Here is a 14,449-nt window from a genome sequence, read left to right as displayed (position 1 = left end):
CTCTCAGGACCCACAAGATTCCACTTTGATCACAGCAGATAGATTTATTTATTTATTTATTTATTTATTTATCTGTCCATAAAAGGACTCCTCATGTGTGGTGGGGCCACTAGAATAAGTTCAACAAAACAAAATTCTCACAGCTCTGCTCTGCAGCCAGGTTAACCAGGAGCAACAATGTTGAAACAATCTTCATTATAACAAGTGGATTAATTGAGGATCCCCCTGTGTTGCTATTTACCAGTTGCTGTAGGGCACGACTTGCTCTTCTGGAATCCAGAGCAGAGTCCTTGCTGTACTGCCAGTCTCAGCTTTATACAAACCAGAGCTCAAGGAAAAGGGAGCTGCACAAAGGTTTTCCTGAAAGGACACAGGTGTTGTGGTGGGTTTCTGTGAGAAATGGAGTAGGTTTGCTCAGAGAAATCTACCCTGTATTTCTCCACTTTGGACAGGCCTTTGTTCCCAGAAGAAGCAAATGTCCAACAGCAGCTTCCCCACAGAGTTCCTCCTCCTGCCATTCACAGAAACCCACGAGCTGCAGCTCCTGCACTTCGGGCTCTTCCTGGCCATCTACCTGGCTGCCCTCCTGGGCAACGGCCTCATCCTCACAGCCGTAGCCTGCGACCACCGCCTCCACACCCCCCATGTACTTCTTCCTCCTCAACCTCGCCCTCCTGGACGTGGGCACTATTACCACCACTGTCCCCAAAGCCATGGCCATTGCTTTGTGGGACACAAGGACCATCTCCTACTCAGGATGTGCTGCCCAGGTCTGTTTTCTCTTCTTCTTGCTTGGAGCAGAATATTCCCTTCTCACTGTCATGGCTTATGACCGCTATGTTGCTGTCTGCAAGCCCCTGCACTACAGGACCTTTCTGAGCAGTAGAGCTTGTATGAAAATAGCAGCAGCTGCCTGGGGCGGTAGTTTTTTCTATTCCATGCTACACACTGCCAATACCTTTTCCATACCACTGTGCCAAGGCAATGCCCTGGACCAGTTCTTCTGTGAAATCCCCCAGATTCTCAGGCTCTCCTGCTCAGATGCCTACCTCAGGGAACTTTGGGTAATTGCGGTTAGTCTTTGTTTAGCTTTTGGGTGTTTTGTTTTCATTGTGCTGTCCTATGTGCAGACCTTTAGGGCTGTGCTGAAGATGACCTCTGAGCAGGGCCGGCACAAAGCCTTTTCCATGTGCCTCCCTCACCTGGCCGTGGTCTCCCTGTTCATCATCACTGGCACAGTTGCCTACCTGAGGCCCCCCTCCATCTCCTCCTCATCCCTGGATCTGGTGGTGGCAGTTCTGTATTCAGTGGTGCCTCCAACACTGAACCCCCTCATCTACAGCATGAGGAACCAGGAGCTGAAGGATTCCCTGAAGAAACTGATTCTGTTGGCAGTACTTCAGCAGGACTAAGCCACCCATATTTATTCACTTTGTTGTTGTTGTTGTTGGTTGGTTGGTTGTTTTCTCAGGCAACTCTTGTGCTTTGGACATTTTTCTCTGACTACCCTGTTTGAACAGGAATGTCTGGATTTGTCTCTCTCCTCCAGAGGTACAAACCCAGTCCCTCTGTCCCAGAAGCCATCTTTAAATGTACTTATGTCAGAGCTGTACTCCTTTTTCACCTCTCTGGAATAAAAGGGGATGTCTTCAGTGCTGTGCCTGAAGTTTGAGATCTTTTTCCTTCTTCTGGAGTCATGAATACTCTCAAGAAATTGCACCCTAAAAGGGCCTGCTGTTAAGCTTGTGTTCTCCATGTGCGGATGAGATCATGGGGTGATTTGCTAGGGAATGTGGGCTGGACTCAGCCCTCACTTGTGGGTGCCCAGAGCCACTGGAGACGGGAATGGTCAGGACATACCTGCTTGGGACTGTCCAGCATGTGACAGGGCTCGTGTCAGATGCTGATGTCCCACTGCCCCCTGCCCAGGAGAGCACAGGGATTATTCACAGACAGCCCGTTTCTAGGGGTGGGCAGCAAATGCAGCTTCAGAATGCCACGTGGAGTCACCCAAAGGGCTAAGTGGAAAACTACCTGGGCTAATTAGGGCTCTGTAGTCCCATGAGAGGCAGCAGAGACACAGAGACTGCAGTGAAGGGAGCCTGAGGAATGACTCATGTCCCCTTCAATGAAGAGCCATAGCCGGGATCTAAGGACACACCTGAACACGGCCTGAGCCACTTGAAATTCCCCGTGATTGCCCTGAACTCCTACAACAGCCACAGGTCCCTGTGGAGGGGGATACATATGTACAATGACCCCCATCTGTCTGGGTTTGCTTCCCACCCTGACCCCCATCCACCACAACCCACTCACTCCGCACAACACCACCGGCAGCAGGGCCCTGTGGGGAGTTCAGGGAGGGGGCCACGAACAGCCAGCCAGGCCAGCACAGATTCACTCACACGGGGAACAGCTCTCTGGGGAGCATGGATGCCCCTGGAGAAGAGCAGGGCACTCTGGGTGTGGTGCAGGAATGGATGAGAAAGAAAGGCCTGCTTCTGGCTGCACCAGCTCAGGGCAGGCTGCTCTGTGTGAGGAGCCCAGGGCCCGGACCCTTGTGTTGTCCTGCAGAGTTCCTGGCACAAAGGGGCTGCAGGCGGTCAGGAATTGGGATATGCTGGACAGGAGAACAGGGGCACGGGAGGAATTCTCAACTTGCATGGAGGATGACATGAGAAAGAGAAACTTCTCCTTAGGAAGAAAGCAAGTGTGCCCTCACAACCTCCTTCACACAACCGTGCTGTTCCTCTGAGTGCTCGGTGGCGGTAAGTTTTCCAATGGGATCAAAGAAGATAAAACAAAGTGACAGCAAACAGGTTCAGCAGGTCCTCAGCACCCCAGCACAGATCCACAATCCCATAACCTCCAGCAGCTGGCAGAGGGAAACAAAACCCGTCTGAACTTTCCTTGCTTCTTAGACAATTTCCAGAAGCTCCAGCAAGAAGTCAGTGCTGATGAGAGGTCTGCGACTCAAAAGTGCTTTAGCCTGGCCCAGGAGAGCAGCTCCTGTGCAGCAGGAGGAGGTGACATGCTTTGACCCACTGAAAATGCTGCCACGAGGTGGTACCCAGCAGGAAATGGGCCAAGAAGGGCAGGAGCAGGAGGGAATGTGATCACACAGGCACATCCCCATCCTGCTGGCTGCTCTGCTGGGCATAGACTCAGCAAGAGAAGCAGGCCACTGAGCTCTGCCCTGACAGCTGCCCTCCCTCCCCACCATGGGGTGGGCATGGAGGTCACCTGGGAGCAGCCTCAGGGCCTAGGATCTGATCCAACATGGGAAGAACACGGCCCATGGTGTGCTCACACTCCATGTTGCACCCTGTCCCCAGCGTGTTTGCACTCCCCAGTGTGAACACCCTCAGTGTGCACACTCACCCCATGAGGTGCACACACCGTAGGTATGAGTCCAGGCTCAACAAGAGCCATCCCAGAGAGGGAGGGAGGGCTCTGAGCGAATGGCTGTGTGGTGCTTAGCTGCTGGCCGGGTTAAACCATAACAGCTACATAAAATACAACGAGATGACACATCAACAGCATTCCAGGAAGTTTGTCCCTGCCTCACATCATGGACACCAAATCAGAGAATTTGGACTCAAAGGTCAATATGTAAGTTGCTACTCTACTTTTGCCCTCATTTCAAAACCTCTTAGGTAGCAGCAGCAGAACAGTTTTGACCAGATAAATAAGTAGAATCACAGAAGAACGACGGAATAACTCCTGGATATCAACACCTGGAGAAGTTCGGTCTGCTCCAGGAAGGTGTCACCCAAGAATTTGAATGGAAAAAATCACAGAGAGAGACTCCAGACTCAGAAAACTAGATTGGTTAAAAGGGCCGGTATGGATTGGAACTATGTCAGGGTGGAGTTATCATAAAAAATCATTAAAAAAAAAAAAATCCTAAAAATACAGAACCAAATGTAATGGGGGTACCTCCCGGGAGGCACCCACCTCGATCTGTACATCGTATGAATTGCTAATAAATGAGAACGAAGGAGAGTCAATCTGATCTACTGAAAAGGCAATTCCAGGGTCGAACCAAAAAATACTGGAGGTGGCAGAAGCATAATTCCTTCAACACAAGGTGGCAGCAGCGTAATTCCTTCAACACAAGGTGGCAGCAATGTGGTTCCTTCAACACGAGGTGGCAGCAGTACAATTCCTTCAATACAGGTGGCAGCAGCGTGATTCCTTCAGCTGCTGCCCTTGTCTCACTCCCAGAAGGTCATCGAGGTGCTGGAACATGTCCAAAGAAAGGCAACGAAGCTGGTGAAGGGTCTGGAGATCAAGTCTGATGAGGAGGCTGAGAGAGCTGGGGTTGTTTAGCTTGGAGAAAAGAATCATAGAGTCATAGAATCATAGAGTCATAGAATCATAGAATCATAGAATCATAGAATCATAGAATCATAGAATCATAGAATCATAGAGTCATAGAATCATAGAATATCCCGAGCTGGAAGGGACCCATAAGGATCATCAAGTCCAACTCCTGGCACCGCACAGGTCTGCCCAAAAGTTTAGACCATGTGACTAAGTGCACAGTCCAATCGCTTCTTAAATTCAGACAGGCTTGGTGCAGTGACTACGTCCCTGGGGAGCCTGTTCCAGTGTGCGACCGCCCTCTCGGTGAAGAACCTCTTCCTGATGTCCAGCCTAAACTTCCCCTGCCTCAGCTTCATACCGTTCCCACGGGTCCTGTCACTGGTGATAACAGAGAATAGGTCACCTGCCTCTCCACTCCCCCTCGCGAGGAAGTTGTAGACTGCGATGAGGTCCCCCCTCAGCCTCCTCTTCTCCAGGCTGAACAGGCCCAGTGACCTCAGCCGCTCCTCATATGTCTTCCCCTCTAGGCCCTTCACCATCTTCGTCGCCCTCCTCTGGACACTCTCCAACCGTTTAATGTCCTTTTTGTACTGTGGTGCCCAGAACTGCACACAGTACTCGAGGTGAGGCCGCACCAGCGCAGAGTAGAGCGGGACAATCACTTCCCTTGACCAAATAGCAATGCCATGCTTGATGCACCCCAGGATACAGTTGGCCCTCCTGGCTGCCAGGGCACACTGCTGGCTCATATTCAACTTGCTGTCAACCACAACCCCCAGATCCCTCTCTGCAGGGCTGCTCCCCAGCGTCTCGTCTCCCAGTCTGTACGTATAGCCAGGGTTGTCCCCTCCCAGGTGCAGGACCCGGCACTTGCTTTTGTTAAACTTCATGTGGTTGGTGATCCGGGCCCAGCTCTCCAATCTGTCCAGATGTCTCTTCAAGGCCTTTCCACCCTCATCCAAGTCCACAACTCCTCCAAGTTTAGTGTCGCCGGCAAATTTGCTCAGAACACCTTCTAGTCCTACATCCAAATCATTTCTAAAAACATTGAAGAGGACTGGCCCTAAAATGGAGCCTTGAGGGACCCCACTAGTGACCATCCGCCAGCCAGATGTGGCCCCATTTACCACAACCCTTTGAGCCCTGCCCGTTAGCCAATTGCTCACCCATCGTATGATGTTTTTTGCTTAGCCGTATGCTGGACATTTTGTCCAGTAGGATCCTAAAAGGTTTTAACTTGTTTCTGCCCGGTTTCGAACCGGGGACCTTTCACGTGTGAGGCGAACGTGATAACCACTACACTACAGAAACTGCCCTGTCCATCTTCTCTTCCCTGTCTACCCAAGACCATCTTGTACTTTACAACTGCCTTAAAGGAGGTGTCAGTGAGGTGGGGATTGGGTTCTTCTCCCAAGCACCAAGTGATAAGACAAGAGGAAATGGCCTCAACTTGCACCAGGGAGGTTTAGATTGGTTATTAGGAGAAATTGCTTCACTGAAAGGGTGGTGCAGCGTTGGAATGGGCTGCCCGGGGAATAGTTGAGTCACCATCCCTGGAGGTCTTTAAGAAACGTGTAGATGTAGAGCTTAGTGACAAGGTTTAGTGCTAGGTTAAGGGTTGGACCACATGATCTTAGAGGTCTTTTCCAACCTCAGTGATTCAATGATTCCGTGGTTCAGCTGCACAGAGTTGTGCTGGAGAGCTGATCATGATGCAATATGGTATGGAAAATCCCTTTGGACAGTGGGGGTCAGCTGTCCTGCTTCTGTCCCCAGATCCGAAGCACAGCATCACACCAGCTACTGGGAAGGAAAATAACTCTATCCCAGCCAAACCCAGGAAATTATCCACCCCTTATTCCATAACATCTATGTCACACTCAGGTCTCACTCTTCCCAATACAGTTACTCATTCTCTTCCTCATAAGTTACTCATCCGCTGATATGCACACATAGATATCATTCCCTTAATCTATGGGTTGACCCATGGATGATTCTGGACAGTAGATGTCCCATAGATGATTCTGGATCATTTCATGCTGAAACCAGCTCTGGTTCCATCACCGCTGCACATGTCCATTTCTGTCCAACATTATTCTCTAATTAACCTGGGTGACTCTTACCGTCATGCCACTGATGTGACATAGAGCAATCATAGGAGTGATGACATTCAGTATTATACAGTAATTAACATCAGCCTATTAACTCATGGGCTATCCCCGCCCAACATTAAATCCCCTTGAGGTACGCATCGGACCGCCCCATTCCTCTGCATCACCCACCCAAATGGGTTTGCCTTTGCCTGAGGCAGCAACATCCCAGACTCTCTTCCCCAGCATGTTTTTTACGTGCACTACGGGGACTTTATCCCCTTCTACAGCACGTAATGGGTTTGATTGGGCAGGTCCAGCTCGGTTGGCAGATCCCCTAGTGTTGACAAACCAGGTGGCCTTTGCCAGATGTGTATCCCAATTTTTGAACGTCCCAGCACCTTCAAGGTAGTCTTTAACAATCCAATGCATCCCTCGATTTTCCCTGGGGTTACGATATACCCACTCAATGCCATGCTCTTTGAGCCCAGTGTCTATAAGGTTGTTTGGGAAATGAGCCCCATCATCTGACTCAATTCTTTCTGGGGTGCCATGGCACCTTAAGACTTGCTTTATGAGGCCCAGGATAGAATTCCTGGGGGTGAAATGGGGCACAGGACATGCTTCCAGCCACCCGGTGGTTGCTTCCGCCACTGTAGGCATGTGCTGGGTTTGTGGGAAGGGGATAAAATCAACCCTCCAGGCCTCCCCTGTTATTGTTAATATCTCCCTGGGGATATTAATGGGGTCTGAGTGGGGAAATTGGGGTTCTGGGTGGGAACTGGGGGCTCTGGGGATACTTGGGGGGGGGGGGGGGAGATGGGGGTCCTGGAAAAGTAACAGGGAGCTTTGGGGTTCCCTGGGGATACTGGGGGGTTCTGGGGTAATGGGAGGAAATTGGGGGATGGATCTTGGGGTGGTCCCAGGGGGTTCTGGGGATATTGGGAGGGGTCTGAGAGGGAAAGTGGGCATTCTGGTGTGGAAAAGTGGGAGTTCTGGGGGGAAAATGGAGGGCTTGGAGGATAGTGGGGGTAGATTTTGGGGGAAATGGAGGGTCCCAGGGATACTGGGGTGGGAAATGATGTCCTGATGAGGTCCAGGGAGAAGCTTGGGGTGGGGGGAGGGGGTCTGGGGATATGGGGGGGGGGAGGTCTGAGGAGGGGAAATGGGGGATCGGGAGAAATGGAAGGCTCTGGGGAGGCCCTGAGGGACTCCTGGGGGTGCTCTGGGGGATATTGAGGGAGTCTGAAGGGAACATGGGATCTGGGGGGTAAATGAGGGCACTGAAGGGGATTATAGAAGATTCTTGGGGGGACTGAGGATAATGAGATGTTTCCAGAGGGTAAATGGGTCATTCTGAGGGGTCCTGGAAATATTAGGAGGGTCTGGAGGAGCCTGAGGTTTCCTGGGTGCTCCCTCTTCATCCCATCCTTTGCTCAAAATCTTTGATTTTCCCCCCATTTTGCAGCCAGGCTCTGCCATGGTGGCGAGGAGCCCTTGGGGATATTGGGGACCCCCCCACGTGCTTCCTGAATGTGCCTTACTCCCCCCAAATGTCCTCCCCAAAATTCACACACACACATGTGGCCATACCAAGGGACAAGGAGAGCAGGGGGATCTTTGCTTTATTGCCCCCCCCCCCCCCCCGACTTACAATAGAGGCTTCAACACCCCAGGACAGTGGCACCTTGGGGGAACCGCCCCCCAAGCCCTGCTTTAGGGGAGAAAAAAAGCACTTTTTGGGTCCTTTGAGATGAGAACACATGCTTTGGGTTGAGAAAAGCCAGTTTGGGGTCTTTTCAGCAGGAAACCTGGCAGTTTGTGGTGAGAAAAGCAGGTTTGGAGTCATTCTGGAGGGGAACAGACAGTTTGGGGTGAGAAAAGCTGTTCTTGGGTCTGTTCGGAGAGGAACCTGTCAGTTTGTGGGGAGAAATGCCCTTTTGGGATCCTTTTGAAGGGGAAGAGTCAGTCTGGGGTGAGAAAAACCCCTTTCAGAACATTTTAGAGGGGCATGTGGCATTTTGGGTTGAGAAAAGTTGTCTCGGGGTCCATTTGGAAAGGAACCTGGCAGTTTACAGTGAGAAGAACAATTGTTGGGTCTTTTAAGGGTGGAACCTGGCGGTTTGGGATGAGAAAAGCCATTTTTGAATCCTTCAGGAGGGGAACAGGCTTTGGGGGATGAGAAAAGCCAGTTTTCAGTTCTTTTTGAGGAGAATCTGGCCATCTGGGGCAATAAAAGCTTTTTTTGGGGGGGGGGACGGAGGGTGTCCGGTATGGCAACAGGTGCCTTGGAGTGAGAAAAGCTGGTTTGGGATCATTTCAGAGGGGAATCTGGTATTCTGGGCTGAGAAAAGCCGTGTTTGGGTCCTTTGGAAGGGGAGCATGGTGTTTTGGTGTGATAAAAATCTTTATGGGTCTGACTGGAGGGGAACCAGCAGGCTGGGATCAGCTAAACCATTTTGGGGTCTGTTTGGAGGGGAACAGTTGGACTGGGGTGAGAACAGCCCTACTGTGGGCCTCCCTGCAGGCAGTTGTCCTCCACCCTATAGCCAGTTCTCCTCCACCCTATGGCCAGGTGTTGTCCTCCACCCTATGGCTGGTTCTCCACCCTACAACTAGTTGGTCTCCTCCACCCTATGGTTGGTTCTCTACCCTATTGCTGGTTCTCCACCCTATGGCTGGTTCTCCACCCTATGGCCAGTTGTTGGCCTCCACCCTATAGATGGTTCTTCTCTACCCTATGACCAGTTGGTGTCCTCCACCCTATAGCTGCTTCTCCACGCTATAGCCAGTCGGTGTCCTCCACCCTATGGCTGGTTCTCCTCCACCTCTACTCTATGGTTGGTTCTCCACCCTATGGCAGTAGTTGACCTTCACACTATGGCTGGATCTTCTCCACCATATGGTTGGTTCTCCACCCTGTGGCCAGTTGTTGACCTCTACCCCATGGATGGTTCTCCTCCACCCCATGGATCGTTCTCCTCAACCCTATGGATGGTTCTCCTCAACCCTATGGATGGTTCTACACCCTATGGCCACCCATTGACCTCTCCCCTACCACCAATTGGTGTCCTCCACCCTCCACCTGGTTCTCCTCCACCCTATGTCCACTTGTCCCCCCCAACTACGCCTGCTCCTCTCCCTCCCCACGCCTACCTGTCCCTGCCCCCAAGCCTTCCTCCCCCTCCTCCTCGCCCCCCTCCCCCCACCTCAACGCCTTCTTCAGCCGCGCCCAGAAGAGGGGCTGGGCGGGGGGCTCGGGGGGCCAGCGCAGGTAGGTGCGCCGCAGCAGCACCCGCCGCATGCGGTGGTAGGCGGACAGCTCGGCGTCGCCCACGTCCTCCAGCAGCACCAGCACCAGGACATCGCGGCGCTCATCCAGCAGCCGGTAGCTGGCCAGCTGCACCTCCATGGAGCACCACTCGCTGCGCAGGTAGCTGCGGCTCACCACGCACACCGTCTTCCGGCTGTTGTAGACGGCGTCCACGATGTTGTCAATGATGCTGCGGCCCGGCTGGAAGTCACGGTGGTGCAGGCAGAGCCGGAAGGAGTCGCGTTCCAGCTCGGGCACCAGCTCCTGGAGCACCCAGCTTTCGTCGGCCGAGTTGTAGGACACAAAGCTGTCGTAGACATAGCGCTCTTCCTCCCGCCGCCACTGCTGGTTGACCCAGCACCGCAGCAGGTACCAGTGGTACTTCAGCCGCCAGTAGGCGCGGTGGTAGACCACGGGCACCACCAGCAGCAGCAGCACCACCGGCACCGTCCCAGTGAAGAGGTAGAAGCCCAGGTCCAGGAAGCAGACGCGGGTGTCGAAGCTGTAGACGTAGGCGTGGTGGTGCAAGCCGCAGGTGTAGTTGTAGGGGTAGACCACCTGCACGCGGCTGTTGTTCAGCCAGCTCTGCAGCCACGTGTTGTCACACGTGCAGCTCAGCGGGCACTTGCGCAGGTCCACGTAGCGCAGGGAGGGCAGCCGGCTGGCCACGCTGTAGTTGAAGGTCTTCAGCTCGTTCTTGGCCAACTTGAGCACCCGCAGCCGGCTGAGGTTGCCGAAGACCTCCAGGGTGAGCGAGTGCAGCCCCACGTTCTCCAGGTCCAGGGTGTGCAGGTTGCCCAGGTTCCTGAAGACACCGTCAGGCAGATCCTGCATCCCGTTGCTGCTGTCGGCCAGCGTCAGGAACTTCAGCTGGCCCAGGTCCTGGAAGACATCGGCGGGGATGGCCAACAGCTTGTTCTGCGACAGCGACAGCGACCGCAGCCCCACCAGCCCCTGGAAGAAGCGGTGGGGCAGCACCTTCAGCCCGTAGGGCTGCTGCGCCTGCATCTTCAGGTCGTAGAGGCGGCTGAGGTTGCGGAAGGGCGGCTGCTGCCGCTGCCGCTGCGTGATGTACTGCAGGTTGTTGGCCTGCAGGTCCAGCACGCCCAAGGTGGCCTGCACCGGGGCGAAGACCTCGCTGCGCACCTCCAGCAGCCGGTTGCGGTCCAGGTACAGCTTGCTCAGGATGGGCACCCCCAGCAGCGACCGGGAGGCCAAGTGGCGCAGGTTGTTGCCCCCCAGGTCCAAGGTCTGGAGGCTGGCCAAGCCCCCGAAGACGCCGGGGAAGAGGACGGAGACGCGGTTGTTGCGCAGGTTGAGGGTGCGCAGGCTGCCGAGGTCGGCAAAGGAGCCGGGGTAGAGGTCGGTCAGGAGGTTGTTGTCCAGCCGCAGCTCCGTCAGGTTGCGAAGCCCCCGCAGAGCCTCCCGGTCCAGCCGGGCCAAGCTGTTGATGTTGAGCTTCAACACCCGCAGGGCCGGGGCGTAGGCGAAGGCTCTGGGCCCGACGGTCAGGATGCGGTTGTAGCGGAAGGAGACATTGTACAAGCGCGGCAGCTCCGTGGCCCCCCGGCAGGAAGGCAGCCGCTGCAGGAGGTTGTGCTCCACCGTCAACGCCGCCAGCTCCCCCTGCTGCTCCCCCCGCAGCAAACCGCCCACGCAGCCCACCCACCGCAGCCGGTTGTAGGACAGGTCCAGCTCCTTCAGCACGGGGCAGGAGGCCAGCGTGCCATTCGGCAGCTTCTGCAACCTGTTGTGTTGCAGCTTCAGCCTCCACAAGGCCCGGGGGCCCAGCAGCCACCGGCACACCTTGTCCACCCCGCCTTCCCCCAGCACCAACCCGGAGAAATCCAGGCTGTGGGGGCGGATGTCGGAGACCTCCAGGAGGCGGAAGACATCCAAGGGGTTGCCGGAGAGGTGGAGGAGGCTGAGGTTACGCAGGCGGAGCGGGATGAAGGCCTCTGCCTGCGAGATGCCATTGTAGGACAGGTCGAGGGTCCGCACATGCCGCAGGGTGGCCGGGTTGGCCCCCAGCAGCCCCCCCAGCGAGTTGTTGCACAGCTGCAGGTTGACCAACGAGGCCGGCAGCGGTGGGCCCGGCCCCAGCGCCGTCAAGTTGTTGCAGCACAGATCCAAGGCCCACAGCCTCCCCAGGCCCTTCACCGCCTCCGCCACCGCCCCCAGCCCTCCCAGCCTCCCTCCCCGCAGCGACAAGCGCTGGAGGTTGACCAAGGGCGCCAAGGCCCCTGGGGACACCGAGCTCAGCGGGTTCCTCCGCAGCCACAGCGATGACAGGTTGCCCAAGCCGGCGAAGACGCCGTCGGCCAAGGTGGCCAAGCGGTTGTAGGACAGGTCGAGGGCCAAGAGCTCCCCGAGGCCATCGAAGGCGCCGGGGGTGAGGGTCTGCAGGCGGTTGTAGGCCAGGTCGAGGCTGCGGAGGCGAGGCAGGCGGGCGAAGGAAGCCGGCGGCAGGAGGCGCAGGGCATTGTGGGAGAGGTTGAGGGCGTAGGCCCGCGGCGGGAGGTCAGACACGGCCGGCCCCGGGGACTCCAGGTAACGTTGGATGCAGCGGAAGAGTCCCGGGGCCCAGGCGGCCTCGATGCAGTTGCGGAAGCCGTAGGGGAGCGCGGGCGGAGGCAGCGTCGCCGTCACCATCACCGCCACCAGCAGGGCCAGGGGGTGGCGGGCAGGGAGGAGGAGGAGGGGGAGGAAGGGGGAGGACCGGGAGGGGCAGGGCCTGGGGGGAGATAGGAGGGTTGGGGGCGGGGCCAGTAGGACCCGGTGATGCCCAGTATAAAACAGCACTGCCCAGTATAACCCAGCGACCCCTCCAGTAGGACCCAGTGCCACCCACTATGATCCAGTGACCCTTCCCAGGATGACCCAGTGATCCATCCCAGTAGAACCCAGTGCCACCCACTATAATCCAGTGACCCTTCCCACTAGGACCCAGTGATCTGTCCCAGTAGGACCCAGTGCCACCCAGGAAAACCCAGTGCTGCCCACTATAATCCAGTGATCCCTCCCAGTAGCTGCCCAATATAACCCATTGTCCCCTCCCAGTAGGACCCAGTGCCACCCAGGAGAACCCAGTGATCCGTCCCAGTAGGACCCGGTGATGCCCAGTATAAAACAGTGCTGCCCAGTATAACCCAGTGACCTGTCCCAGTAAGACCCAGTGCCACCCACTATAATCCAGTGACCCTTCCCAGGAGGACCCAGTGATCCCTCCCAGTAAGACCCAGTGCCACCCAGTATAAAACAGTGACCCCCAGTATAACCTAGTGACCCCTCCCAGTAAGACTCACTGCTGCCCATGAAAACCCAGTGACACCCATTATAACCCAGTGATCCCTCCCAGTAGGAACCAATACCACCCAATATAATCCAGTGTCACCTCCCAGCAGGACCCAGTGCCACCCAGGAGAACCCAGTGCCACCCCGTATAACCCAGGGATCCCTCCCAGTAGGATTCAGTGATCCCACACAGTAGGACACAGTGCTGCCCAGTATAATCCAGTGATCCCTCCCAGTAGGACTCTGTGCCACCCAGGAGAACCCAGTGCAACCCAGTATAACCCAGTGCCCCCTCACTACCCTTCTCCCAGTATTACCCAGTACCCCCTCCCAGTATAACCCACTGCTTCCCAGTATATCCCAGTGCCCCACCCCCAAAATAACCCAGTGCTGTGCAGTATAACCCAGTGCCACCCCACTGCCCTCCTCCCAGTATAACCCAGTGCCACCCAGTATAACCCAGTGCCACCCCACCCTCCTCCCAGTATTACCCAGTACCACCCAGTATAACCCAGTGCCACCCCACCCTCCTCCCAGTATTACCCAGTACCCCCTCCCAGTATAACCCACTGCTTCCCAGTATAACCCAGTACCCTACCCCCAAAATAACCCAGTGCTGTGCAGTATAACCCAGTGCCACCCCACTGCCCTCCTCCCACTATAACCCAGTGCTGCCCAGTATAATCCAGTGCCACCACACCCTCCTCCCATTATTACCCAGTACCCCCTCCCAGTATAATCCACTGCTTCCAAGTATATCCCAGTGCCCCACTCCCAAAATAACCCAATGCTGTGCAGTACAACCCAGTGCCACCCCACTGTCTTCCTCCCAATATAACCCAGTACACCCCCACCTCCCAGTATAACCCAGTGTACAACTGGAAAGGGACAGGGAGGTGAGGATTTGGGGACAGGGACAGGACAGGACCGCGTGGGCCCCGTTACCCCCTCACCGTGCCATTCCGTCTGCTGGTTCGGTCATCCTCGGCTGCTTTCTCCTTTTTGGGGTGGAAAAAGGAAGTTTTGGTATCGCTTCATGTCAATGCTGACGTGGGCGGTGGGGGGCTCCTGTCACACACCATGGGGGGGGGGGGGGAGGGGGTGGTGGTGGCACCTGTCCCCAGCATCTGCGTCAACAGCCTGATGCACCGGGTCCCCATGCCCCCAGTGTCCCCAAGTCCCCCCAAGTCCCCATATCCCGATCTACCCACGTGCCCCAATGTCCCCAATGTCCCCCTCATGTCCCCATATCCCTATGTCCCCCCACACGTCCCCCAACTTCCCCTCCATGTCCCAAATATCCCCCACGTCCCCCATGTCCCCCCCACATCCCCATCTCCCTATCTACCCATGTTCCCCCATGTCCCCAATGTCCCCCTCATGTCCCAGTATCTCTGTGTCCTCCCACATGTCCCCCATATCC

The 14,449-nt window shown here is 55.6% G+C and overlaps 1 protein-coding gene and 1 pseudogene across 2 annotated transcripts; one reads left to right on the top strand and one right to left on the bottom strand.

Moving 5' to 3' along the window:
• Positions 1 to 284: 284 nt before the first annotated feature.
• LOC310887712 (olfactory receptor 14C36-like) lies at positions 285 to 1,412 on the top strand (annotated as a pseudogene). Its single transcript has one exon. The product of its transcript is annotated as an olfactory receptor 14C36-like (transcript).
• A 7,395-nt stretch (positions 1,413 to 8,807) lies between these two features.
• LOC310887795 (uncharacterized protein) lies at positions 8,808 to 14,095 on the bottom strand. Its single transcript, XM_083813957.1, has 2 exons — positions 13,980 to 14,095; positions 8,808 to 12,466 (listed from the first exon to the last, which is right to left on the bottom strand). The coding sequence occupies exons 1-2, from the start codon at positions 14,006 to 14,008 to the stop codon at positions 9,544 to 9,546; spliced, it is 2,952 nt and encodes a 983-aa protein (XP_083670083.1). The 5' UTR covers positions 14,009 to 14,095; the 3' UTR covers positions 8,808 to 9,543.
• Positions 14,096 to 14,449: the final 354 nt, after the last annotated feature.

This window comes from Anser anser, assembly GCF_964211835.1.
Source record: "Anser anser genome assembly, chromosome: 29".
Lineage (NCBI taxonomy): Eukaryota > Metazoa > Chordata > Aves > Anseriformes > Anatidae > Anser > Anser anser.
Note: the sequence above shows the minus strand (reverse complement) of the source record. Positions and strands in the feature narration are given on the sequence as shown.

Bases quoted from the DNA above. Each gene is read 5' to 3' on its own strand.
- LOC310887795 (XM_083813957.1), bottom strand. From the start codon at position 14,008: ATGACCGAACCAGCAGACGGAATGGCACG. The intron at 12,467-13,979 runs GTGAGGGGGTAA...ATCTCCCCCCAG, and splicing joins CCAGCAGACGGAATGGCACG to GCCCTGCCCCTCCCGGTCCT.